Source organism: Amia ocellicauda, chromosome 18, assembly GCF_036373705.1.
Source record: "Amia ocellicauda isolate fAmiCal2 chromosome 18, fAmiCal2.hap1, whole genome shotgun sequence".
Taxonomy (NCBI): Eukaryota; Metazoa; Chordata; class Actinopteri; order Amiiformes; family Amiidae; genus Amia; species Amia ocellicauda.
This window is the reverse complement of record NC_089867.1, coordinates 11,298,919-11,324,783: the sequence shown is the minus strand read 5'-3', so window position 1 is coordinate 11,324,783 and position 25,865 is coordinate 11,298,919. Positions and strand designations below refer to the sequence as shown.

General features: G+C 40.8%; 3 protein-coding genes across 4 annotated transcripts; 2 read left to right on the top strand and 1 right to left on the bottom strand.

Moving 5' to 3' along the window:
- Window positions 1–43: 43 nt before the first annotated feature.
- exosc7 (exosome component 7) lies at window positions 44–5,943 on the top strand. 2 transcript variants are annotated; one of them, XM_066691326.1, is made up of 8 exons: window positions 44–179; window positions 1,037–1,138; window positions 1,628–1,722; window positions 2,761–2,926; window positions 3,544–3,614; window positions 4,767–4,890; window positions 5,167–5,322; window positions 5,779–5,943. In XM_066691326.1, the coding sequence occupies exons 2-8, from the start codon at window positions 1,082–1,084 to the stop codon at window positions 5,881–5,883; spliced, it is 774 nt and encodes a 257-aa protein (XP_066547423.1). In that variant the 5' UTR covers window positions 44–179; window positions 1,037–1,081; the 3' UTR covers window positions 5,884–5,943. The 2 variants fall into 2 exon arrangements, with proteins under 2 accessions (XP_066547423.1, XP_066547422.1); XM_066691325.1 differs by lacking the exon at window positions 44–179 and adding an exon at window positions 619–771.
- A 2,099-nt stretch (window positions 5,944–8,042) lies between these two features.
- clec3ba (C-type lectin domain family 3, member Ba) lies at window positions 8,043–10,578 on the top strand. Its single transcript, XM_066690602.1, has 3 exons — window positions 8,043–8,385; window positions 9,284–9,382; window positions 9,596–10,578. Exons 1-3 carry the CDS (start codon window positions 8,286–8,288, stop codon window positions 9,994–9,996), a joined length of 600 nt encoding a protein of 199 aa, XP_066546699.1. The 5' UTR covers window positions 8,043–8,285; the 3' UTR covers window positions 9,997–10,578.
- A 436-nt stretch (window positions 10,579–11,014) lies between these two features.
- Window positions 11,015–25,789, bottom strand: LOC136713495 (CUB domain-containing protein 1). Its single transcript, XM_066690600.1, has 9 exons — window positions 25,563–25,789; window positions 22,243–22,455; window positions 20,093–20,446; window positions 17,097–17,465; window positions 16,061–16,258; window positions 15,132–15,503; window positions 13,733–14,095; window positions 13,493–13,580; window positions 11,015–13,186 (listed from the first exon to the last, which is right to left on the bottom strand). The coding sequence occupies exons 1-9, from the start codon at window positions 25,633–25,635 to the stop codon at window positions 12,700–12,702; spliced, it is 2,517 nt and encodes an 838-aa protein (XP_066546697.1). The 5' UTR covers window positions 25,636–25,789; the 3' UTR covers window positions 11,015–12,699.
- Window positions 25,790–25,865: the final 76 nt, after the last annotated feature.

Here is a 25,865-nt window from a genome sequence, read left to right as displayed (position 1 = left end):
TTGTGTGACGGTGAGGTGGACATACACAACTGTTCAACCTGCAGCTTGTTAACACCTCGATGTAGGCGCCTTGTCCGTGTGTCGCCTCCGGAGAGTCACCAGCACTGTCGGCTGCCCCGGTATCTGGGAAAGCGCGATACCGAAACAAACCAACCAGGAAGTCTTCTCCGCAACAAGAGGCAAGACTTCCTGCGTCCTCAAGCCAAGTGCAAACCAAACTTGTTTAGTATTAAATAAAACGCTACAGTATTGCTAAACCTGTGTATCATTGATACACGCACATATCCCATATATTGCGCAAAGGTAGATCTAATTGATGCACCACTTTCTCCAGATTTGTTTGAAAAAGTCGTAAGGAGCGGACATGAATTATTAACACCCCTACAGTAATAGGTACACTGTTTTTCAATAGGGAATTATATTGGGTAACAACAGATATATCTCTCAAAGCCCACCTGAATGCGTGTTGTTACAGCAAAAACACGGTTTGGACTAGGCGCAGCTTTGCGCAATCACTCAATTGTCAGCAAGCCGTGTGTGGGTCGCTTCTTGATGACGTAGACGCAAGCGAACACATGGGTCGCGTTCTTGTGGCGCAGATTCCCGCAGTTCTGCGCGGCTCCGCCAATGGGATCGGTGAGACTCGGCAGATGTGCGCAGAGCTGTGCAAATCTGCTCCACAGGAACGGGAGCCATGTGTTAGTGTCTGAAATCATGGCTACTGTGGAAGTGAGCGAAGCAGAGAAAGTGTACATCTTGCACGGTGTGCGGGTAAGTTGAGCGTATCGAGAAACGTATCTGGCCTTGGTGGGATCTGGGGGCGGGTGTGCCTTAGTACACTAAGAAATAACAGCAAGGATGCTTTGAAATAAATGTCGACAGGTAGTAAATATACATTCCCTATCCCTGATCTCAATGCAAGTGGATTTCTGCATGTCTTAATCTGTTGGAAGCGGGTGCTTGAATGCTAATGTGGATTTTGTAATATGTTAAATTGTGTCTACTTTACTGTGTGTTTAATGTATTGCTTGTATAGGATGATCTACGCGTAGATGGACGGGGGTGTGAAGATTACAGACACATGGAGATTGAAACTGATGTCGTTTCAAACACAGACGGGTCAGCGAGAGTTAAACTGGTAAGTGTGTGACGAATACAGTTTATTATCATTTACATGTGCAGAATTAAACTTTCAGCTTCAGACCAGTTATAAAAGCAGGATCATTCATGGTTTGGTCCACTCCAGTGCATGCAATTAAAACACGTCTGATGTATGACGTTGAAGACTTGATGTCATTAAACATTTACAGGTTTTTTTTATGCTTTCATGATATAAAATGAACTGTAGGCTACTTTTGTATTGTGGAAAACCCTACTTTAAATTCACAGGTAATTTCTTTGAAACTAACAATCATAAGATGGAAGACCCTGCAAAATCCCATAATTAAAGAGCTGGATGCATTTCACTTTGGCAAACAGTGTTAAGTGTTACTCTTATACAACAGAAAGGGAAGCTGGGAAAACTGAGCAGCTGAAGAAAAAGTTTGTAGATGACAAAATATCCGTATGATGTCGGTCAATGGAAGTGCAATGGCTTCTCAGGACCGGTTTGTTGTATTTTCTCCAGGGGCACACAGACATTCTCGTGGGAGTGAAAGCTGAAATTGGCAAACCCAAGCCCATGGTTCCTGATGAAGGTTTTCTGGAGTTTTTTGTTGACTGGTGAGTACAGCTCCAATCATCGTATTGCCTTGGTCAGTCAAGTGCTGCTGCTGCGTGTTTGATTCAAATGATTGACCACAGAATGGCTCATCGGTTGACTTTTCATCTGCTTTTGACGGAACATGAATGGTAAAATAACTGTTGTGTAACTTTTACTTAAATGTTGCATTTAATCTTTCGTGTTATCAATTACATATTTGTATTGTAATCAAATTGTAACTGAAGAGCATTAGTAAGTACCCCCCAAGCAGGGCTGCAGACATGAATGTGGTGGTACAATTAAATGCCAGCTTACATGTGGTTTTACATTTTGCTTTTACCAGATAAACACATGGCATTGTGCATGGTGAGTTTAAGGTTTAATCATGCACCTATTAGTACTGCATGTAGAATTTAAATGTGAATAAATAGTTGATGGCATGTTTCCAATGAGATCTTCTGTTTTGATTTTTGGTTAATCATATTTCTCCAATATAGTGGTTTTACAGATTAGCCTGCAAACCCATCTTGAGTAAACTCCACACAGGTATCCACTAGGTGGTGATACAGTTTTCAAAATATATGTGTTTTGATTTCTTGAAATCTTACAGCGGGAGTTGCCCCAGATTTTTTTTTTGTGTGTGTTTTTCAGGCAGACACATTTTCCCAATTTGAATATTTTAACAGTTCTTTAACCTCTTGCTGAACTGGAAACCAAACTTATGTAAGACTGGTTTTGAGGTACAAGAGGTTTAAATTAAAATCCACATCTCTGAAGCCAGTGTATTGCATATTTAATGGCAAAAATGTGATCTTTTGCAGCTGGTTGTTTAAATATATCTTCCATTTGGGAATTGTAACACATATTTTAGTGTTGGCTTTAATAAGGGAGATAACTCCCTTCAGTTTGATTGCAACAATGAGTGTATATGTACAAATAAAAGAGGTCTCTAGATTTTTTATTTAATACATTTTGTGTTTTGTTTATTTTCTTTTTAAATTATTAATAACAATTTTACTACTACAAATTATTATTATTATTACTATTTTGATCCTTAGCTCAGCAAACGCAACCCCGCAGTTTGAGGGGCGAGGAGGGGAGGACCTGGGCACAGAGATCAGTAACACCCTGTACAAGGTGTTCAATAACCGGCACAGTTTGGACCTCAGGACCCTGTGCATCAGCCCAAAGGAGCACTGTTGGGTCCTGTATGTAGATGTGCTGGTGAGTGGAGTGCTCTCGGGCAGATCTCGGATTTAAAATATAATGTTTTTTTTATTTTTTATTCCAGCGTTTGAGGAAGAACTAGTAATCCCAGACAGATGGCTTCTGAACAGTTTTTCGTATCTCATGATGTGTTGAAGCATAAAAAAAAAAAGCTGCTATCGAATATCCTTCCTGAGTGTCATAATTAGCAAATGCACATCTTCTGCCTAACAGATTTGTTAATGAAGTTGCAGATTACGTAACATCGCCTTTATTTTACCACCCTTTTCATTTAAGGCAAGAAAAGCAAACACTCAATGGTACAGATGAAAAAATAAACATTTAATTTGCTTTTGCAAAGTCTCAGATCAGCCTCCAGCACAATGTTACAGCCTTTTTTTCCCCTCATTAGCAAAAAACAAACCGGTGTTAACTTTATGACCCACAATGCTTTTTGTTTTTACCCTGAATTTTGGCTGCAGTACAGAATGTATTTTTCTGGGGCTGTGGCTGATATGAGAAAAGCTCTCAATGCAGAAATGATGAAAGATGCTGCAAGAACTGAAGTCATGTTCCCTGTGTAAGTTCCAGATATTGCAGCTAAAAGCCATTAACGCTTGTGTTTCTCTTCCAAGCTGCTGCAGTGCGATGGAAACCTGTTTGATGCCATCTCTATTGCGATCAAGGCAGCACTGTTTAATACACGGTAAGGAAATGTGTATATGTCCTAATTATAATGTCGTTTGGAAATGAAGAACAATGTAGTTTATGCTCATTGCTGGACTGAAGCTTAGTGTTGATTCTTTCACAGATAAGGCATATGGCCTGGTCAAGGCAGAGTTACTGTGGAAAATCTGTTCACTGGCAGTTCTGAACCGACAGACCGTTTTCTCATTCTTTTAACCCACTACAAGGTCTTTAATTCTCAGTTGAATTGGTAAAACTGAACATAATCCATTCTTAATCCACAGCCAGGTTACTTTCCTATTTTCTCTTCCCTGCTGCCAGGAAGCTGGCTACTCTCAGATCTTAATGAGTTTTAAATTGATAAGATTATATGGAGGCCAGGAGATTACGGTGGGTTTAAAAAGAGACCCATTCTTGAAGGCAGTTAATCTTTTTAGTGATTGTCTGAAGGTGATTTTAAAAGATCAGAATCTAGAGCTCAGATTTTGTTCCTTGTTTTCTCGGGTTGTCTGTGACGCAGTCTCTGCATGGCAGGAGAAAGAAACCGCAGATCATATGATTACGGCCTTCGAGAAGTCTGCGGAAAGCTCCGATGCCTGTTTTGAGCCAGCATACTCGTATATCATTTTCACTGATATGTATATCATAGATGTTTTTTTTTTTTTTAATCTATTCCAAACATTTCCTCTCTTTTTTAAATTTCCATTGGTGACATCCTAAGACTTGTATCTCAAATATTTGTAACATTTTGGTTTCTGCTACATATATTCTTCTTGGGCAGATTTGTCTTCTCTTTAGTTTTTTCTTCTTTTAACAGTTTACCAAGTCTTATCAGTTGGAGAAAAAAAGCGTAATAATGTTTAAATGAAAAGAATACATTGGATTCCAGAGAGCTCAACTATCATGAGCAATGACTAATTTCCACTTTCATTACTTTTATGGTCGGGGCTTTTGATAAGGGCGGAAAACAACAACAGGCTCCTGACAATTTAAATTGCGATGGGGTACAAATGTTGAGATTTGTGGGCAGGTCACCGTTAATCGTAGACGCAAAAAGCCTCTGGCACATTTAAAGTAGCCTTCCAATGCAACAATGAAATCATCCTTTCTTCAAGAATAGGATGTGACCCACAGCTGAGATCTGATTTAAAACTTCTTGGTTCAAACACAGAATCCCTAAAGTGCACATCTCGGAGGATGACGAAGGCACCAAGGAGATCGAGCTCTCGGACGATCCCTATGACTGCATGAGACTCAAAGTGGACAACGTGCCCTGTATTGTGACGCTGTGCAAGGTGTGTCCTCCCTTCTTGCAGCTCTGTAAACCAGGGCTATAGATTGAAGCTCCCCCATCTTTACACTGTGGCCTACGTTTACCAGAGGAGTCGGCAGTATATATGTTGTCTTCTACATTAACAATATTTCATACGGTCCAAAAACAATCTTCCATTAAAATAAATGCTGTTTATTTGTTCCTCTACGGGGCTGTAAGAGGGAAGTGATGCTGGTATTAAGTGTTGCAGGCTGGGGCTTGTGTTCTGAACGTGTGTGGGGGGGTGTGCGCTCTGCAGATCGGGCACAGACACGTGGTGGATGCCACGCTGCAGGAGAAGGCGTGCTGTATGGCCAGTGTGCTGATGGCAGTCACCAGCTCGGGCAACATCACCTGCGTGAGGAAGACTGGCGCTGGGAGCCTGGACCCAGAGAGCATCTTTGAAATGACAGAGGTGAGTCTATACTTAATGGTTCCCAAACTTACATGGGCATTACAAAATTGTTATTAATACAAACTGTTATAGAGGTTTATAAAAAAGCCCTGCGTTAGCTTTCTAAAATGTAAACTTTATCTGTGCACAAGTGTTTTAAATTGGTAATTTCAAGTAGAAAGGGCAAACCAGTCTTAAATGGCGGTCAGGTATTGTTTTCATTGCCCATCGTTTGAATGTTTTTGTAAAATGAGTCTTAAAGGTGGAAAGAGAGACCTCAAGGGTTTGATTCACAAAGCCTTTTATTCTGACGTGTATTCTTCTATAATCAAGAAAACAAATGCGCTTAATCAGAGAATAAACAAATGTTGTCCTAGGAGTATAGACAAAGGCCTGGGCTGGTCAGTGTGCCCAGGAGGTGCCGTGCCCTGGCCCTGTGTGCCCGTGTGCCGATGCGTGTTTGCCATGTCTCCTTAGACGGGGAAGCGGGTGGGAAAGGCCCTGCACCCCCCACTACTGGAGCTGCTGCAACAGGAAGAGAGTCTGGGGAAGACGAGGCCGAAAGTGGGCTTCCTGGGATGATGTGTGCAGCCTTATTTCACCTGTAAATGTGGACCTTTTCTAATAAACTGTTTTTGTGAATGTTTGACAACTTTGCCATTATTATTTTAATGTAATTATTATTTTGCAAAGGCCATCATCCAAGGCATCTCACATTAACAAAAATGTCACCCAATCATACCGAATAGAGCCGTTTCTCTGGCCCTGCTGCTGACGTCTCCCGTTCCAGAAGCTTCTCTCTGGGAGCCACGTGCTTTTATCCTCAACTGTCAGAACGATGTGTGCTAATTGGAGCAGACATGTATGTGTGTTGAGTGGGGAGCTGATGTATTTGCTTTTAAAGGAAGAGAACTCGAACCTTCACAATAAAAGAAATAGTGATAAAAGCACGGATTTCAGAAAGGGAACAATTTTCATCACCTGTGTAGTAGTGGAGAGGCCTTTTTTTGTTTGAAAACTTTTGTTCTAAATTAACTTGAGCCCACATTTGTGCTAGGGTAAAAAAAAAAATACATTTCACATTCCTGTTGGGCTGACTTGATGGCAGATTCGAGCTCTGTGGGTGGACCAGTGTATTATGAGAGCTAATGTGCTGCGCAGGAGAGGTCAGTTTGAGGAGAGAGCGGTGGGATGTGGGATTGATGAACCCCTGGAGATGGGAGAGAGGAATGTGTCTTTTTCTTTTTTATACTTGACCCCACATTGGATTATGCAAGACCTGCCACGTTTCAGCTGAAGAGGATCCAGCTCCTCTGAGAAGAAACAGATGTGATTCTGGTAGCTTTCCACTGCTTCACAACCTCGGGATGGGTTTGGCAAAAGAAATAGCCCAGTGTGCCTCAAGTGAGTGCACTGGGACTTCCAGGTTGATTTTATTTCTCAGTGTATAAATAAGAAAAGATTTACCTAGTAACACACGTTCCAGTCCAGCGTGCCTTCTGCAGACATTTTGAAATCCGCACACATAAAAGCAAAGGAACTAAAGTGTTCAGAAGGGAAAATGATTTTCACACTGATCTGAACAGTGATGCAGTATCATTCAGCTACATTTAGGCCACCACAAGATTTGTAAGTGATTATTTTCTCAACATTGGGAAGATTGTGTCCCTGCACTGAAAATTAAAACCATGAAGAAAACACTCATTACAGAGTACAATAGTATTGACTTTCAGCATATCAATACAAACTATCCTTCTTCCAAATTTCTTGTGAATGTCCTCTAAACAAATAATTTTTTGTCTTCACTTTGCATCCTAGCTGATAAGTTTGAACTAATCATTTCATAATTAGACATTTTAAGCTTTGAAGTTTTGAGATTCCTCTACAAATGTGCAGCTGAGCAGTTCTAAACAGTTAATTAAAAGATGTTAATTAAAGGAGTTAATAGTTCAATTAAACCATCCGCAACAGTTTTGTGGTGCTAAAAGCTTTAAAGAATAGACCGAAGCAAGTCAGAGCTCTCCTCGGTGTAACTGTGTGCTCTGTGATCTGTGGAAGCTAATACACAAGGATTGTCAAACCCAATATGCCTCCACAACGGCAGCTTTCCCCCCGACAACAAAGTGAGGATATCTCTTTGTGTTGAACTTGCCGTTTTCAGAATCTGACAGCTTTCTCAACTGCTGTTCATGTGTGAGGAATCTACATTATTCTGAAGTCAGCTAGCACCCAGCCTTTTCCATTTGACTGCAAATTCAAGCGCTTTAGGTTTTGCAAAGCCAGCTGACACATCCTAAATGTGGTTTGCTTCATAAATGGCTTGTATCTTGTCAGATCGTGAAATATATCAAGACTTTTATGACTTTTTCCTTGTTTGGATAAGTGGAAGCTGGACAAATTGTGTCTGTGAGTTGCGTGCCAATGTGCAGGAGAAATCTGGGAGGATATACAATTCCCCTGCACATTTTACTTACTGACAACCGATGGCGTGAAAATTCCTCGTCCAAAAATGTGAAAGTATGTTTGATAGATGATCTTCCTAGGGAATGTTTAAAAAGTGACATTTAAACATTACCTTCCCAGTCACAGCCATCAATGGGAATGGGAAGGGAGTAAAAGAGATTGATGAACTGTCGCTCCATCTTAAAGAATGCTGCTTTTTTCATGGCTTTCTATTTTTCCTCCCCCCCTCTCTGTAAAGAATAAAGGGAAGGAAAAAAAAAAGACAGTCTGTTACACATGTGGGGTGTATCAGGATTTTGCTCACCTTACCACGCTCGGTTATCCCTTGCTTGTGATCTGGCTTAGCGTGTCAAGTGCAGTCTGGCACAGTGTCCAGATAAAACAGCTTCTTGGACTCCCTTGAACTGGATGGATTTATTGAGCAGAAGTTTTTGATTACAGTGTTTTTCCACATTCAGGGATAGAAAGAGAAGATAAATTAGAGAGCTCTGCCCCTGCGCTGCGCATTTCCAGGTCTAGCCATGGCGTTCACAGGAGTACGCGTGCTGCTCTGCCTCCTCTGCGTTGTTCATGCCTCGCTGCAGCAGCAGAGCCCCCCCAAGAAAAAACCTGCGAAGAAAGGTAGGCCAGCTGCTCTCCTACTTCTTATTCGTTCTTATGACGATGGACGTTTTCTGGGAAAAGGTCATTCTGGAAATTCAGTACACTTACAGCTACAGACTGGAGTATGTTCTTTAGGATTGTCCTGTCTCATAAGAGCATTTTATTTCCTTCTCTCTGTACCATTGTGTATGTTGTCTCCTGCCATTTAAATCAGAGAATATACACTGGAAAAGACAAGTTGTGTTGAAAATCATTAATAATGATATGAAGAAGGGAATAGTTGAGTGCTATGTTAGCCCTAGAGTGCATTGTAATAAATGATTGCTGACAACCCTACTAGTCATGGGATTGTCAATACATCTCACTCACAGAACTATTGAATTCTGCAGGCTGTTCATTTTCAGCATTGTTCAAGAATCTGTGCAAAAAAAACAACTGTATATTTTTGTCTTTGTGTCACACTTAAGTGTCGTATTGATGAGACCATTCCAGGGCAATTTAACAACCAGAGTAATGTCAGGCATCAGGATATTTAAAGGTATTTTGCAGGCTCTATTGATTCCTTAACTGTTTTCCCCCACACTGAGAGAATCAGCATGTTTCATCTTATTATTTTATGGCTCTGTTTAATGTCAGTATAATGAAATTGTTATTTTCTGGCCACGTGATTGTAAATTCATGTATTTCAATATTTTGTTTTGTTTTCATAATCATATTTAAATAGCATCCTCAGTCCTGCATATACAACTAAATCCACATTTTGCTTTTTCTCCTTCGTACCACTTATTAATTCACTGTGGATTTTTAATACTGGAATTCCAGGGAACATTCTAGTCTGAATCAAACACTGGATGCAAAGGTCTTCAGCAGATTGAGCAAATTCACTTTTACTGCCCTTTTCTTGTCTCCAAATCAGATGCAACTAGCTCTGCAGCCATCGATGAGATCAAGCAGCAGATTGAGGATATCCTGCAGGAGTTGAGTCTCCTGAAGGAACAGCAGGCCTTACAGACTGGTACAGTCCCACTCTCTCTGTCAGGGAGCATTAGACACTTTTTATTCTAAGATTGTTTGGAGGTCTGACAGCTCAGTGCCAATCAAACCAGCTTTGTTTTCAAGTAGACATGTGGTTCCATTTACAGTTAAATAAACCAACACATTAACCCTCATCTCTGTAAGCCATTAGGAGTTAATCATCAAGTGATTTTCATTTCTGATCCTTGCGCAGTGTGCCTGAAGGGAACCAAAATCCACGGCAAGTGCTTCCTGGCAGTGAACGAGAAGAAAAGTTATCACACGGCCAACGACGACTGCATCTCCAAGGGCGGCACGCTGAGCACGCCCCTCAACGGCGACGAGAACGACTCGCTCTACGACTACATGAGGAAGAGCATCGGCCAGGAGGCCCAGGTCTGGCTGGGCATCAACGACATGATGAGTGAGGGCTCCTGGAAAGACGTGACGGGAACCAACATCAAGTTCAAGAACTGGGAGACCGAAATCACCACCCAGCCCGACGGCAACCGCTCCCAGAACTGCGCCGTCCTCTCGGGCACTGCCAACGGGAAGTGGTTTGACGAGAACTGCCGCGCGGAGAAGCCCTTCATCTGCGAGTTCAACATTGTCTGAGTGTCCTCTCTGCGTCTTCCCCCTTCTAAAGGCACATGTATTGGGTTGATCTGTTTTTGTTGATTTTGTCTTTTGAATTCTGGTGAATCCTCTCACTATTAAACCGCTGGTCAAAATGGTGATACAGATTGCACATTTCTATTCTGTTTCTTTAACAAACAATCAAATTCTTAAAATGCGTCTGTAAATACCATTAACATCTAGTAATGTTTTTCCCCTTGAAAATAATATTTTGAGTTGGATGAAGATGGCTGATATTACAGCACATCTAATACATATACAATAAACATGGTTGCAACAATGTGCTGAAAATATGCCAAAGAGGATTAATAATGTAAGATTGTAAGAAAACTTATTTATGCCCTTCAGTAAGAACTTGCTTTAAAACAGATTTCTATTTATATTTTGCATTCTCTGTATTTTTCATTTTCCTCATTTGTGGTGAAATTAATATATACAAGGTTAATTTCAGCAAGCTAGTCGCTGCCGGTTTATTTTTGTAACCAAAAATGTCTAGCCTGATATAACCAAAAGCCAGAATATTAATCTGTTAAATTACTTAATAAATTTGTTAGAAAATGAGTGTTATTTTCATTACTCCAATGAATTATATAACTAACAATTTACTTATGGTTACGTAATTTATTGCACCAAGTTACTACCACAATTTAGGTGCAGCCTTTAGGTTGGCAATGGGTGTCGACACATTCCAGTGCTTTTACACCAAACCTCAGCACGCCCACCAGTCGCCAATTACAATCATCTTAATATTTTTATTTTGTCAAATTCATTGACTATAACAAGCAAAAACATTCACATGAAACCATACTACTAGAATAACTATATGAAACTGAAAGTAATGTACAATCAGACAACCAAAAATAGTGGTTTCCAGGGTCATATTATGGATTCCTTATTATTTTATATTTTCAAAATAAAATATCAAAACTCTCTATAAATACATTAACATACTAAGAGTATTTAAATGAATAGAATGAGAAAAAATACATACTCTGTGCACAATCTGACAGCACATTTATTCTTTAAAACAATCCAAGTGAACACTGCAGTTTATTTGGAAATGAAAACAAAAATAAAACAGGCTACTGAGAATGAATAAACCTGCTTCCAAAAAATTCAAAAAGCCTGATCCCACGTAATCTTCCAACGATCGATTGACTGACAGTACAAGGCAGAGAAGTCATGTAGAATTAAATGATCACTTCTGATGAAGCTGAAAACAGATGCTAATGCAGTCAGCTGAAGATGTATTCAATATATTAAAAACATTTCACATAAAAAAAACTAAAACTAAAAAACAGGATGCCTTTTCACAATCTCTATAATACTGTAAAACGATTGCGTTTTTTTGCAGATTGTTTGGAATAGACCCCAATATTCGCTCTCGTCCCGGTGACTCAGGCTCCCCGGTGCAGTGGGGACAGGCGCGGTGTTCTGGACTGCTAGGTGACTCACTCATGAGGGCAACTCTGTTCTGACAGATGAGGACATCACTTCTCCCTGTTCCCTCGAGTTCCCTTCAATCCTGGGCACTGCTATAAAGATCGTCAGGCCAGCGACTTGTCAGCTACCTGCATTGGCAGTGATCGGACAAAAACGTTCTCATTCTTTTCATGTTATTATTATTTAAGACCTAATTTCCCTTTGTTTTATCCAGGCAATGACCGGTTGGCTTTGTTAACAGTCCGAGTGGATTCCTGAAGCTCTCAGGCGAGTGAATCCCAACTGCAGCAGGGAACGTTAAATGTCATTAGGGGAGCATTGCCTAAATACAACAAAAGAGCCTAAAAACAAAACAGACGTTCAGGTGCATGACTCATATGAACTAGTGGGGACCATAAAGGTCATCAAACCCCTACAAACAACCCTTCATAGAAAGAAGAGCTTTGACGAGAATGTTATGAGAATCCGTATAATCCCCCCCAGGTCTCGTTATTACCCAAGGTACTGTGTATTCCCCCCGCCAACTCTCCTGTCTGTGCCTATCAGTAAAAGTGACATGTCTTAGAGAGGCTTTGGAAATGTCACACAGTGTTATTACCTCATTGCGTGCGGTGGCTACAGTGATCCCTCAGTGCTTTCATAACATTTACTTTGCACGTTCACTTATATTAAAAACTGCTTAATATATATACATATACACATTTTAGTTCATACAGCGCACACAATAGAAATCCCTCAGAAGCGTACAAAATTAAAGGAATTAAAGGAGAAAAATTAGTGCAAGTAAAATCTCTCCCCAAAAATGTTTGTAAGAAAAGGGAAACTTCTCTCATTGAACCATAACACCTGACCAAACATTAAGAGACATGAGTCTTAGAAACTAACCTCTGGTGAATTACACATTAAACAATCTCCAACACTAATAGACAACCTGAGGTCTATTCAGGTGGGAAACCTGTTAGTTCATTGAAGGGCAGTGAAACAAAGAACAAGAAAGGCCATCATTAAAACATCAGGATACTATACACAAGGAAGGGACAATAAATTCAACCCTCACATGATGTTTTTTTCCCCCGTTTTCTCACAATGGATCAGAGAGGCGTTTGCTAATGGTAGGGGAATTGTCAGCAGGCCCAAAAAGACGAGCGTCTGCAGCAGGCCAACAGTTGTGATGAAAACCAAAGTCCTGTAAGGTTGCCAGCAGTGACGCCTGTCCCGTGAGAGAGGCCTCAAACTGTGCTACACTGCCTCTTCGGTCTCCTTGTCCGTATCCGCTATCGGTTCCATGAGTGGTGGAGGTGGGAGAGGGGAGGCATCTCCGTTACTCTTGAAGGTGTAGAGCTCGTTGTCCACCATGCGCCGGTCCATATAGGCCAGGCTGTTTCCCCGACCCAGAACTCCAGCAGCGCCCGGAGCGGCTTCAGAAAGGCTGATAAATGGTCGATAGACATCCACCTCCGGGTTACAGCGGCTGTCTTTACCATCATTGCTCACAGGGGTGTCATCCATGGGCCCGGTGAAGGTCCGGTACGTGTCCACCTGAGGCGGGCCCCCCTCGATCTCATTCAGTAGGTGCCCATACACCATGGTGTCTTCTATGTCAGCATAAATGTGCGACTCATTGTCTGCCCTGGTCTTGGGGAACAGGGAGTGCCCCGGGAAGAATGTATTGACATTGGGATTATAGATAGCCATTTGGTTTTCCTTCTGCTTCTGCTTCTTCTTTCTGTAATGACGAGGATGAGACATCAAGACATCAGACCAACAAAAGCAATTTAATTACTGTTAAAGGCATTTCAATTAAATGGGATAGACTGAGTAAGACATTTAAAAAGTGTAGCCCAAATATAGAGCTACAATGTTTAAGGGATACAACAGATTTGGAGAGATTTCAGATTTAAAACAACTGTGAACGATTAGAATTTCTAGAAAATAAAAAAATAATTTGCACATCTGGCATCACACTGAAAACAATGCTGAAAAACAAAATGCCACAGCGCACACGTGACAAGTGGCAACTGAGAAAACTCACCTTAATACAACACAGACGACAATTAAGACAATCAGCAAAATGAACAGCAAAGCACCAACAGCCCCCAGGATTATATTCAAGAGGAGATCTTAAAAACAAAAAAACAAAAAATTAATTAGTGAGGTTTTATATTGATCAAATACCATATCAAAACATTGTTGGTAGAAAAATAAGTAAATTGTCCATTTCCCTAAAAACTAAATTCTAGTAATGGTTCAATAATTATTTAGTCATCCTTACTCGACTTCTTCTGCAGGGTGATTTTACTCAGCACACTGAAGCCAGGCTGCTGGGACTCGGGCTGGCAGTTGGACATCTTAAGCCAGAAGCTGTCATCCATGCTCAGCTGAGACTTAGCGCTCTCGTCCTCCCTGAGGCTGAACAGGTTCTCCCCGGAGCCCTGGGACAGCGCTGTGATCTGCGTGTTGCCCTGGCTACACTTGGGCTGGCTGATGTTGAGGAAGCCCAGGTCAGCCTCGGTTTTTCTGGGCAGCGACACGATCCAGGACACCATGGCAGAGGGCTTCATCCCCACGGGCCAGTTGGGCGTGGCCAGGAGGGTCACCACTCCAACTTTGGGGGTGACTGTGAAGATGTAACTCTCTGTGGAGGGAAGATAGAGGCCCACATTAAAAAACATACAGTCTAGGGAAACAAATTAAGTGAAAAGCTTAAGTGAGGGTACTACCCACACACACTCACATGCAGCTGTGCGATTGCTGGTTCCCCTTTAGTTAAAATCCCTACTAAAATGGACTCTACAAATGAAGACATTGGTTTGAGTGCCCTCTTGTGGATGCTAATAAGATCACATGCAGCTAAAAAAAAAAAACAATCACCCCTGTTCACACCATCCATGGATGCAACCGTTCTTTGTCTAGACTAGAAGTGTCAGGTTAACTTAAATCGATTGAGGCTGCAATATGAAATCGTTTGATTAAATCAATATTGAGTTTTTTTCTTTTACATACAAAATAAAACGCCTCTATATTATACTTGTTTACAACAAGTATATACTTACGTTTTAGTATCTTCTCAAAATATAACTTTTCAAATGAAAACATGTTAATGCACAATGAGTTACTTGCTCAGAAATCCTTGATCCTGCTCAGAAATGATCAAATGTACCTCTCAGGGAGATAGTAGCGTCATGTAAATGTATTGACAAAATAAGAACTTTGCTTAACTTATACTTTAGGAATTCCCAAAAATGTAACTTGTCCATTATTGATGATCCACTTTTATTATCAATCATCATAATAAGGAGGGAAATCGATACAAATATCAATATTCGATTTTTTATCATTACACCCTTAGTCTAGACTAAAATACTCAGATTGCAGTAATCAATAAACAAACAAAAAATGCTTAAACCAAAGACACGGTCTAATGTTCAAAACTGATTGTTTTGAACGAAGTTTCTCATCGATTGGTTTGAATTTAAGCATTATTAATAAAACCCATTACATATTTTTTAAGGGCACTTAATAGGCAATAATGTATCTGCTTCTACAAAGTATCCAGTTGCAATAGGTAAGCAAAAAAGAAAAACATTAATATGTTCCACAACAGCATAATACAGCCAACACTTTAGAGAAGAGACCTAGGGGACTCTGCTAGGGCCACTTTTGCTCATTACCTTGGATGTCTTTCGTGAAGGAGACGTTAAAGATGGGCTGCTGTGCCTGGCTGAGGTCTATCACCCCGTTGGCCGTCATGACGATGGACATGTCGCTGTGGATCTGAACTTTGTTGATGCTGCCGCTGCTACAGAAGGTGCCAATATTTGAGCCATCAGGCTCTGTCAAGGTGTAAGAGAAGCTCTGGTTGCACTCGTACCCAGGCAGTGACTGCTGCAGGCCGTCCATCTGTGCCTTGAGCTCCACCGTGCCATTTTCTGGGGGCCTCAGGTGCCAGGTGATTCTTTGTGGAGAGATGGGCAGAGAGGGCTCCAGCGTGGGCACAGCGAGAGGCATTGCACTCACAGGACATCCCTTCAGTGTCAGGCACTCTGAAACATCAAGGCAAACCCAAAACATGATCAGGTTCTTATTCCTATTAAAGCAACTACTGACATTACTGAGATGGGCACCAGCAGTACCGATTTCTCACAGGGAATTTGCAGGCATTCCTAATCTCTCATCTGTACGCTGTGTTGAGGAAAGACAGCAATTTAAACAAAAATAATTGTACTGCTGAGAGGTAAATACTAACTGAAATTAAAAACTAAAAGACGGCCAATTTAATTGCAATGCCAGCCTTTAGACTTTAGCAGTGAACAGAATGCAATACGTTTTTATCACAAAATATCAGCTTGTTGCCCAACGGTTATGCACTGCCTGGTTTCATCTTGCCGATTACTGTCGATGTCATGACTGTGGTCCTTTGCACCTGTAGCTGCCAACACTGGTATACATTTGAACCACCTGAAAAGGGAAGGTTAGCATTTTCTCTATACCTGTATCGACTGGGAATTATTTGCAAAATTCTACAATTTAAGTTACATTTCAGTTCAAGAGATCAAGAGACCACCCCTCTTATATTCATAGTTGAAAGGCAGTTGGTTACCGATGGTTTTAGTGATGGTTAAGATGACATCTTCCTTCATACAGTCCTGGAAAGAGAGGTTGAACTTGTTCCCCGACTGTAAGGTGATATTTTGCATGATGACCGAGTCAGCTTTAATCTCACAATCTGACGCTGGGTTTGTTTTGTCGATCTGAATAGTCAGCCCTTCGCTCTTCTCCAGATCGACTGTGGACAGCACTGCAAACACAGGTGGATACATATCACAGCACAGAACAGCAAATATCTTGAAAATACTACTTTCTACTTACTTTAAAATATATAGTAATTAATATATTCTGTTGTTGGCTATTTTAATTTGTAATTCATCCCTATATAAATGTATATCTTCCAGGTAATAAGCCAATGTGACAAGTATATCCCAAAAAACAAAAAGGAAGACAATATAGTGGTGCCTGGTCCCCAAAGAACTATATGCAAAATATAAAATAATCTTATTGCTTCAGATAAAGTAAGCTCTATTCTTTGGGAGCTATACGCTCTGGAATCCATTGTGTAATTTTACCACACATACATAATGGAAAAACAACAATGTTTTTATTTGCAAAGCTTTTGTCCAGCCTTTTACCAATACCTCAGGATGAGGTGTCTGTATAGGCAGGGATGAATCAGCATTGGATGAATCCTAAATCTTCCCTTGGCCTGGCTGACCTGTAACACTACACCAGCTGACTGACACACCTCAGAACTTCCCTGAAATGTATTTTGGCACTTGTTGGTTTCTTTAACTACCATGAACAATGATTTATCCCTGGAGGGGAAGGAGACGAGACAGGATTGTATAATGAAAATTTACCCAATAGTTAAATTGTTTTCAAATGAAAAAAATCAATACCCAAATTTAAAATATAAAAATCTGCATTTGAAATACGCAAGCACAAAAGCCTCAAAATGTATACCACCAAGCCTGCTTTAAGTCTTACGTTTATTGACAATTTTGTTTTCAGGTTACACAATCATACAGTATTATTGTTTTCAACAACTTCACACAACTTCAAATCTTTTAATTGCTACCTACCTGGAAGATGGCTTTTGATCACAATGATTTCAAACTTTAAGCTCAAGCCAACAGAACTGCTCTTGTCATCTTCACAGTTGTTCAGAGACATGGTGAAATCCTGCTGCATGTGGGATGGCTGCTCTTCTCCCAAACTCTTCCCGAGGGTATTATTATTATTTGAGTTGGTTCTGTGGTATTCCACCTCCGCATCCTTCTTCACACAGCTGGGCTCGGTGTAATGCAGGAACTGCACAGTAGCGTTGTTCTTGCGAGGAACACTGAATTTCCAGGTCATGTAGTCATCGTCAGGAAAGTATTCTGGGTAGTTGGGCGACATGAAAGTCACGCTGGACTCTGGCTTCAGGTTCACCTCAATTATTGCCAGTCCTGTACGAGAATACAAAAGCCAATGAATCAAAAAGTCACTTGGTCCCCATTCCTTGTAGCTGGCTGAGTTAACCAGATAACTTTAAAGATAACTTGACAGAAGGCTGGCTTTTTCCGTTTCTCGAAGCAAGCTTCAAGTCCAACTGACTAAATTACTATAGCAACACATCCTTAACCTTAAAACTGTTCCAGTACAGGATAACTTTGAGTTAGCCAGATCTGTACAGAAAATTTTTAAATTAGATCAGCTTCTCATAGGGTATGAGTATTGAGAGATCGCCAAGATAATTTGCATCATTCACCTATTTTTCTTTATTTGAGCGCTATAGATTCAGTCAGCAATGTATAATTTACCTAATAAATCTACTTTCATACACTGCCCACACCACCTGGCACAGCAGTGTTTAGACAGTAAGACAATATGCACAGGGCTGTGATATTTTGCTAGTGGCGCATTCTTATACTCAGTTGGATATATTGGCAAAGCTGCTGCTACGAGGTTATATGCAATTTAATGAATAGGTAATCCTATCGTTAGTTTTATAGAATACATTATTATGCAGAGATCCACAACGTCATTGGTGTTGTACAGTCAGATTCCCATAAAGGCACCCTCAGGACCAAATGAGGCAGATTTTGTGAAAGGGAAAAAATTAATTTACAGGTGCTTATGATGTTATCACATACATGATATTAAAATTGAGCTACAATTCAGCAACTGATGCAAATAATCCAGCATTTTAATGATAATTATACAATACCTGTGCTAGACAGTAGGGTATCAGATTTTGGATAATACTGTACATCATCAGTGACATGACCTCAGTTATTCCCATATGATCTGTTAATCTACCCGACTCCTTTCAAATATTGAAGCCAACTGCTTAAATATTTTTATGAGGTGATCCAACAAATCTCACTATGATGGGATCATTTCCTGTTCATTTGGCTACAAAGGTGAATCCAGACATTTAGATAGATCAGACAGATTCATTAGTACAACATAATACTACAGTATTACATTTTAAAAAAGCGAACAATTCTGATACAGCAAACTCTCAGTCCATGTTACATTCAGTTACTACAAGCATTCCGATTTAAATTGGACGTGTGAAATTATATTGGGGTAAATACATAGTCTGTGTAAATTAAGAGATTTTTGCCATGGTTCCTCTCTGGACTGGGCAGCAGCATTGTTTCATTTAGCTGTGAAAATGTCTATATATTCCTCAAAACTTTCCATGAGAAGGTCTAGCTCTGTCAGGCTGACACAAGTTGCTCTCTGTTTTGACGTTATCTTCATGAAGGTTATTGTTTCAGTGCTGTGCAATCCAGCACAAGCACACACACGTAACCGGATTTCTTAAGTTGAAAATCAAGTTAACAACACCAGTTTAGCCTCTATTCGGCTTTGAGTAACAGAGAAAGCTTGACTTAATTAATCAGAGTAACTGAATCCAGCTAACGTCTGATTAGCCTGAATTAGTTAAACCAGCTAAGAGGAACAGGGCTCTGGTGATTCCAGATAAATGTTGATAAACTGGGGATCAACAGTACAGTGCACAAAATCTTTTATTACATTAATAACTTTTATTCTAGACCTATTCAGTGGTGTTTAACATATTTATTATCAAAGCTAAAATGTATGTCATTTCAGTAGGTAATACTGATCTACACCGATCAGCCATAACATTATGACCACCTGCCTAATATTGTGTAGGTCCCCATTTTGCCGCCAAAACAGCCCTGACCCGTTGAGGCATGGACTCCACTAGACCTCTGAAGGTGTGCTGTGGTATCTGGTACCAAGATGTTAGCAGCAGATCCTTGAAGTCCTGTAAGTTGCGAGGTGGGGCCTCCATGGATCGGACTTGTTTGTCCAGCACATCCCACAGATGCTCGATTGGATTGAGATCTGGGGAATCTGGAAGCCAAGTCAACACCTTGAACTCGTGATTCATCAGACCAGGCCACCTTCTTCCATTGCTCCGTGGTCCAGTTCTGATGCTCACGTGCCCTTTGTAGGCGCTTTCGGCAGTGGACAGGGGTCAGCATGGGCACCCTGACTGGTCTGCGGCTACGTGCATCAATGAGCCTTGGCCGCCCATGACCCTGTTGCCGGTTCACTGCTTTTCCTTCCTTGCACCACTTTTGATAGGTACTGACCACTGCAGACCGGGAACACCCCACAAGAGCTGCAGTTTTGGAGATGCTCTGACCCAGTCGCCTAGCCATCACAATTTGGCCCTTGTCAGAGTCGCTCAGATCCTTACGCTTGCCCATTTTTCCTGCTTCTAACACATCAACTTTGAGGACAAAATGTTCACTTGCTGCCTAATATATCCCACCCACTGACAGGTGCCATGATAACAAGATTATCAGTGTTATTCACTTCACCTGTCAGTGGTCATAATGTTATGGCTGATCGGTGTATAATTAACAGTATAATTTATCAGACATACCCAGTGGAAATGCAACTCTAATCTTACACAAGTGTGGTTTACTCACCCAAACCAAAATGTAAGTTTAATTAAATTAATACTAATGCAAAACTGTATTCAGTTACATTTCATAATGCCCTAAAAACAGGAAAGGAGCTCACAGATCACAGTTTGAGAACAACTTACTTTTTAACACAGGTCCAGGCAAGATTTCAAAGTTAGAAACATTCAGTGCGTTCCCAGGAACCTGCAGCGACACCCTGCCTTTGTACAGCACTTGAATTTTGGAGATCATGCCACCCTTGCAGAACATCCCTATGCGGGTAAGTCCAACACGCTGGTAGGCAACAACAGTATATTTCTGGAGGTCTGGGCAGCTCTCCGAGGGCAGGATCTGCCTCAGCCCATATCCTGAGAAATCCACCTGGAAGGCGTTCTTTGGTTGACCCTTAATATCCCAGTGCAAGGTTCTGTTGAAGTCCATGAAGAGGGAGCTCTGTGCCTGCACAACTTTGGTGTTGCAGGAATTCAAATTACACCCTAGGGAAAAGAGGGGGTTTTAATCAGTATGTTAGCTATCAAATTTACATCATGCCATAGCATTTCACATTAAAAATAAACAATAAGAATATAAACATTTATAACAAACATCCAACAAAAATTACTTGAAATGGGAATACAAATTAAACAAAAACACAATACAGAGATAAAATGCAGAGACACAAAACACCAATTCCTTGCTAAACCTGGAATACAGTGAGGGAAAAAAGTATTTGATCCCCTGCTGATTTTGTACGTTTGCACACTGACAAAGAAATGATCAGTCTATAATTTTAATGGTAGGTGTATTTTAACAGTGAGAGACAGAATAACAACAAAAAAATCCAGAAAAACGCATTTCAAAAAAGTTATAAATTGATTTGCATGTTAATGAGGGAAATAAGTATTTGACCCCTTCGAATTAGTACTTGGTGGCAAAACCCTTGTTGGCAATCACAGAGGTCAGACGTTTCTTGTAGTTGGCCACCAGGTTTGCACACATCTCAGGAGGGATTTTGTCCCACTCCTCTTTGCAGATCCTCTCCAAGGTTTTGAGGCTGACGTTTGGCAACTCGAACCTTCAGCTTCCTCCACAGATTTTCTATGGGATAGAGGTCTGGAGACTGGCTAGGCCACTCCAGCACCTTAATGTGCTTCTTCTTGAGCCACTCCTTTGTTGCCTTGGCTGTGTGTTTTGGGTCATTGTCATGCTGGAATACCCATCCACGACCCATTTTCAATGCCCTGGCTGAGGGAAGGAGGTTCTCACCCAAGATTTGACGGTACATGGCCCCGTTCATCGTCCCTTTGATGCGGTGCAGTTGTCCTGTCCCCTTAGCAGAAAAACACCCCCAAAGCATAATGTTTCCACCTCCATGTTTGACGGTGGGGATGGTGTTCTTGGGATCATTCCTCCTCCTCCTCCAAACACGGCGAGTTGAATTGATGCCAAAGAGCTCGATTTTGGTCTCATCTGACCACAACACTTTCACCCAGTTCTCCTCTAAATCATTCAGATGTTCATTGGCAAACTTCAGACGGGCCTGTACATGTGCTTTCTTGAGCAGGGGGGCCTTGCGGGCGCTGCAGGATTTCAGTCCTTCACGGCGTAGTGTGTTACCAATTGTTTTCTTGGTGACTATGGTCCCAGCTGCCTTGAGATCATTAACAAGATCCTCCCGTGTAGTTCTGGGCTGATTCCTCACCGTTCTCATGATCATTGAAACTCCACGAGGTGAGATCTTGCATGGAGCCCCAGACCGAGGGAGACTGACAGTTATTTTGTGTTTCTTCCATTTGCGAATAATCGCACCAACTGTTGTCACCTTCTCACCAAGCTGCTTGGTGATGGTCTTGTAGCCCATTCCAGCCTTGTGTAGGTCTACAGTCTTGTCCCTGACATCCTTGGACAGCTCTTTGGTCTTGGCCATGGTTGAGAGTTTGGAATCTGATTGATTGATTGCTTCTGTGGACAGGTGTCTTTTATACAGGTAACGAGCTGAGATTAGGAGCACTCCCTTTAAGAGAGGGAGCCAGAAATCTTGCTGATTGATAGGGGATCAAATACTTATTTCACTCATTAACATGCAAATTAATTTATAACTTTTTTGAAATGCGTTTTTCTGGATTTTTTTGTTGTTATTCTGTCTCTCACTGTTAAAATACACCTACCATTAAAATTATAGACTGATCATTTCTTTGTCAGTGGGCAAACGTACAAAATCAGCAGGGGATCAAATACTTTTTTCCCCTCACTGTATAATGATCAGAAACTCACTCATGATTGAACCTCTTACCGATATTCTTGCTGATAGCCACAGTGAAGACGTCCTGGGGCTGTGCACAGGTGAACTCCACCGACACATTGGGGCCTCCTTTTAGTGTTATCTCTTTGTGGCACTTCATGCTTGATCTGTCCTTCACGCAAACAGTGCAGTTAATTCCCGAGAGTGATCTAGTTATGGCAACAGAGGTGTCTGCATCCGGTATCAGCGTCACCTGCCCGCCTTCTGAAAAAATAAATCAACGCACCAAATTAAACGTGAGGTTTATTGCGGAAGGAGTTAAAAAAAACACAGAATGAAGGTGCAGTGTCAGAAATGGCAAAACCACTCACATTAAATCCAGAGGTTTGGTTCAGTGTGAGAGATACAGGGATTGAAATATTAATGATGGAAGACAGGAATGAAAACTCATCTACTATTAATCTTTGTGAAAAGATGCATATACTACTATTATGAAAATAAATACAAAACATTTGAAACCCCTACAAAAATAAGTACTACCGACCTAAAAGTATTTGCATTGAAATTTGACCCAAATCTCCCAGCCTTCTCATTACCACGTTAACGCCCACCACAATTAAAGGAACACACTGAACTCTGATTCACGCAACAGAACACGTACATTTGCTATTATATATGAACTTCCTTTGTGACTAACTATGAGCAAGTTCTGTGTAGACGTGTCGTCTAACAGAAAGAAAACTGAAGCAATATTTTCCTTTTTACGTTTCAGGGAGATGGATAAAATAACAGCCACTTATGGCAACAAGTCCAGTTCACATCTACCGTCATTAGAGCAACACTCACCAGAACACTCAGACCCCATCACATTGACCACCTGTACACCTAAAGTATGCGTTTAGTGATTATATTATATATTATATAGGTATTTATCTCAGAAATCGAATACAGACAAGGAACTGTGGCTGAGATCTTTTTAATTCTCACAAATCAGGACACTATATTTTCACACTATCTCCTATCACATGATATTCACACCTATCACAGTAATTATCAAGCATTCCTGGAAGCCAGAGGAAAAAAAACAAATGGATAATAAAAAAGGAAGCATCTGTGGGTGTTTCATGTACATCTGTAAATGTGCCCACAAGAAAGCAGCAACAGTCTGCCTACTTGTTGATCAATCACTTGATATACATACCACACAAACAGGTTCACAAAGTTAAACTTGCTGGGTCACCTGCCCCCCCTCGGCCACCACCATGCGAGATCACTAACTGACACTCCAATCATACTACATCAAACATGTATCCACACAAAGCCAGAGCTCTCGGTCAACACAGAGAACATGAACAAAAGAGCTTCTGAACTCGCTTTGTTCAAAGATGGAAACAGAATCTGGGATTGTGGTTTCAGAATTGTTGTCCTGAAGCTTTTAATTGAAGCTGGATGCCCCCTCACAGAGGAAGGGTTGGAAATGTTACTGTGAGACTCCTTATTTAGGTCAAACAGAGAGTATTGGCAAGGCAAAATATGAGTTCCTCCAGGGTTCCTCCATCTCTACTGGTGTCAGTCACTCATTTAATCACCTACATGGCGTTCCATTCAAAAGCAGTATGACAGTTTCCTGTGTAAATATGAAACACCCATTTCACCTGCAGCAACACAAGCACACCTGTTTCCTTATTTATTCCAGAAGCAGAAGCACCATATCACAATATATTTTATTGCTGGACTGTAAACTAGTCTTGCGTTTTTGTTTTATGGTGTTCTGATGTGTAGTCTAAGAGATGTACACAGTGTGCCTTGACCATCTGACACATACAATATATTAAATGCTAATATCTATTCATCTTTCACAGATTTCCAAATGTTTGAGTTCATTGATCACTGACTAGAAGGGGTTAATCATTAACTTTGCAGAAGGATGGGCAAGGATACCTGAAAGCAGATTCTACACCCAAAATCAAATAAAAGAATTGTGTTGCCTGGCAAAAGCTTGGTGTTTCTGTAATGCAAACCATAAATGAAGTTTGCACAGATATGTAAATCTGGCATCACATAAAGCTGAAATGGTTTAATTCGCACTGAAGCTGAGGTTGGAAAATTTCTCATTCTCAGACTTATAATGATTTATCTACTCTCTCTTGAAAGAGAAACTCTACTTTAAATTCCTCTCTATTGGTACGCATGTATTTTTGAGGCCGGTCAAATTCCAAGTACCATGTTGGCTGCAGTACACTACACTACACTACCTGCAAAATACGAGCAAGGCACTAATGGTGTAGTCGATCTACTACAATCAGAAATTCATTCAGAACACAGCCTATGCATGGTTTAAAATGAGAACAGCCCACTCCACCCATCAAAGGTCACTTCCAACCTAAAATTACCTTTGAATCAATCTGCTTCATGAAAGATCTGTGTACTAAACATCATCACCTCACAAATCCTTACAACTACCTATACATTGAACTTCTCTTTATGATAGTATTACCACCACTGAACAGTCTTCAACTATATTTGTAGATTGTCTTCAGAATTTGAGAAGACTTAAGAATCATTACTTGTGCAGCTAATTTTCTTGCAATGGTAGAGGTACATTATCAAATGGATATTATTCAAATAGCTAGATGCTGCAACCAATGTGTTCTGGCAACTGCAAAAATCAACTGTTATACTATATACAAATCTATTACATTTACTTGTTGTATTTGTTTACTTAAAGGCCAATAACTGGAAACACCTCAAATTATATTAACATACAAATATATGCATTGTACAGCAGACAATACAACCAAGTCATCTGAATAAAGAAATGGTGTAAATGTGATTCTGAATCATTGTGTTGATCTCATAATGAAGATACTGAACAAGTGCCTGTACCTAGTATCCCAAACAGCAACGTGACGTGCCTAGTGCTGGAAAAGTGTGCAGTATGAACAGTCTTGCATGGCTTTTAACTGGAAAAGAGACTTGTGATCACTGGACCCCAAATCTGGAGTCTCCACACTAGCTTACCCATATAGGCCATAAGACACGGATTGATTTTTAAGAAGCTTTTTATCCATTTTTGAAGCTTTTAACATATTAATATCTGAAATAACCTTACAATATTACACTAATCTACACTGTACACAACCTGCTACACACATGCTGTAATAGACGCACTATAAAATATTTGGCATGCTAATTTTATACACGCACTGACAGACACACACGACATGCTTGTAATAGTATTTGCAGTGGTTCAATATTATTATTAGTATTATTATTAATAATAATCTCACATACCTCACGTACCTTTATCAGTACCAATACAAAGTCCCAGCTTAAAGTTTTCAAGTCTGCCATTTGCATTTTCAACTTACCCGTGATCTCGAAAGCCAATGCAACGAGTATCCCAAACAGCAACGTGGCGCGCAAGCTTGCAGAAAACAGCATGTTTGCTCCGATTAACTTGACATAAATAAATGTCCGTCTCCCTTCTTTGGTTGGTCTACCTCAATTTAGCGCTTGGACATTACGCAAACGCTGAAAACGTAGACTTCATGTCCCCCTCAATGGGCTGCATCCCGCTTCCTGCTTTGGCGAGTTATTACCGCACCGAGTCCGCCGAGCGCGCAGGGCGTGTCGGCCTACCTGTGCGAGCAGCTCCCGGCCGTCCTTGCAGC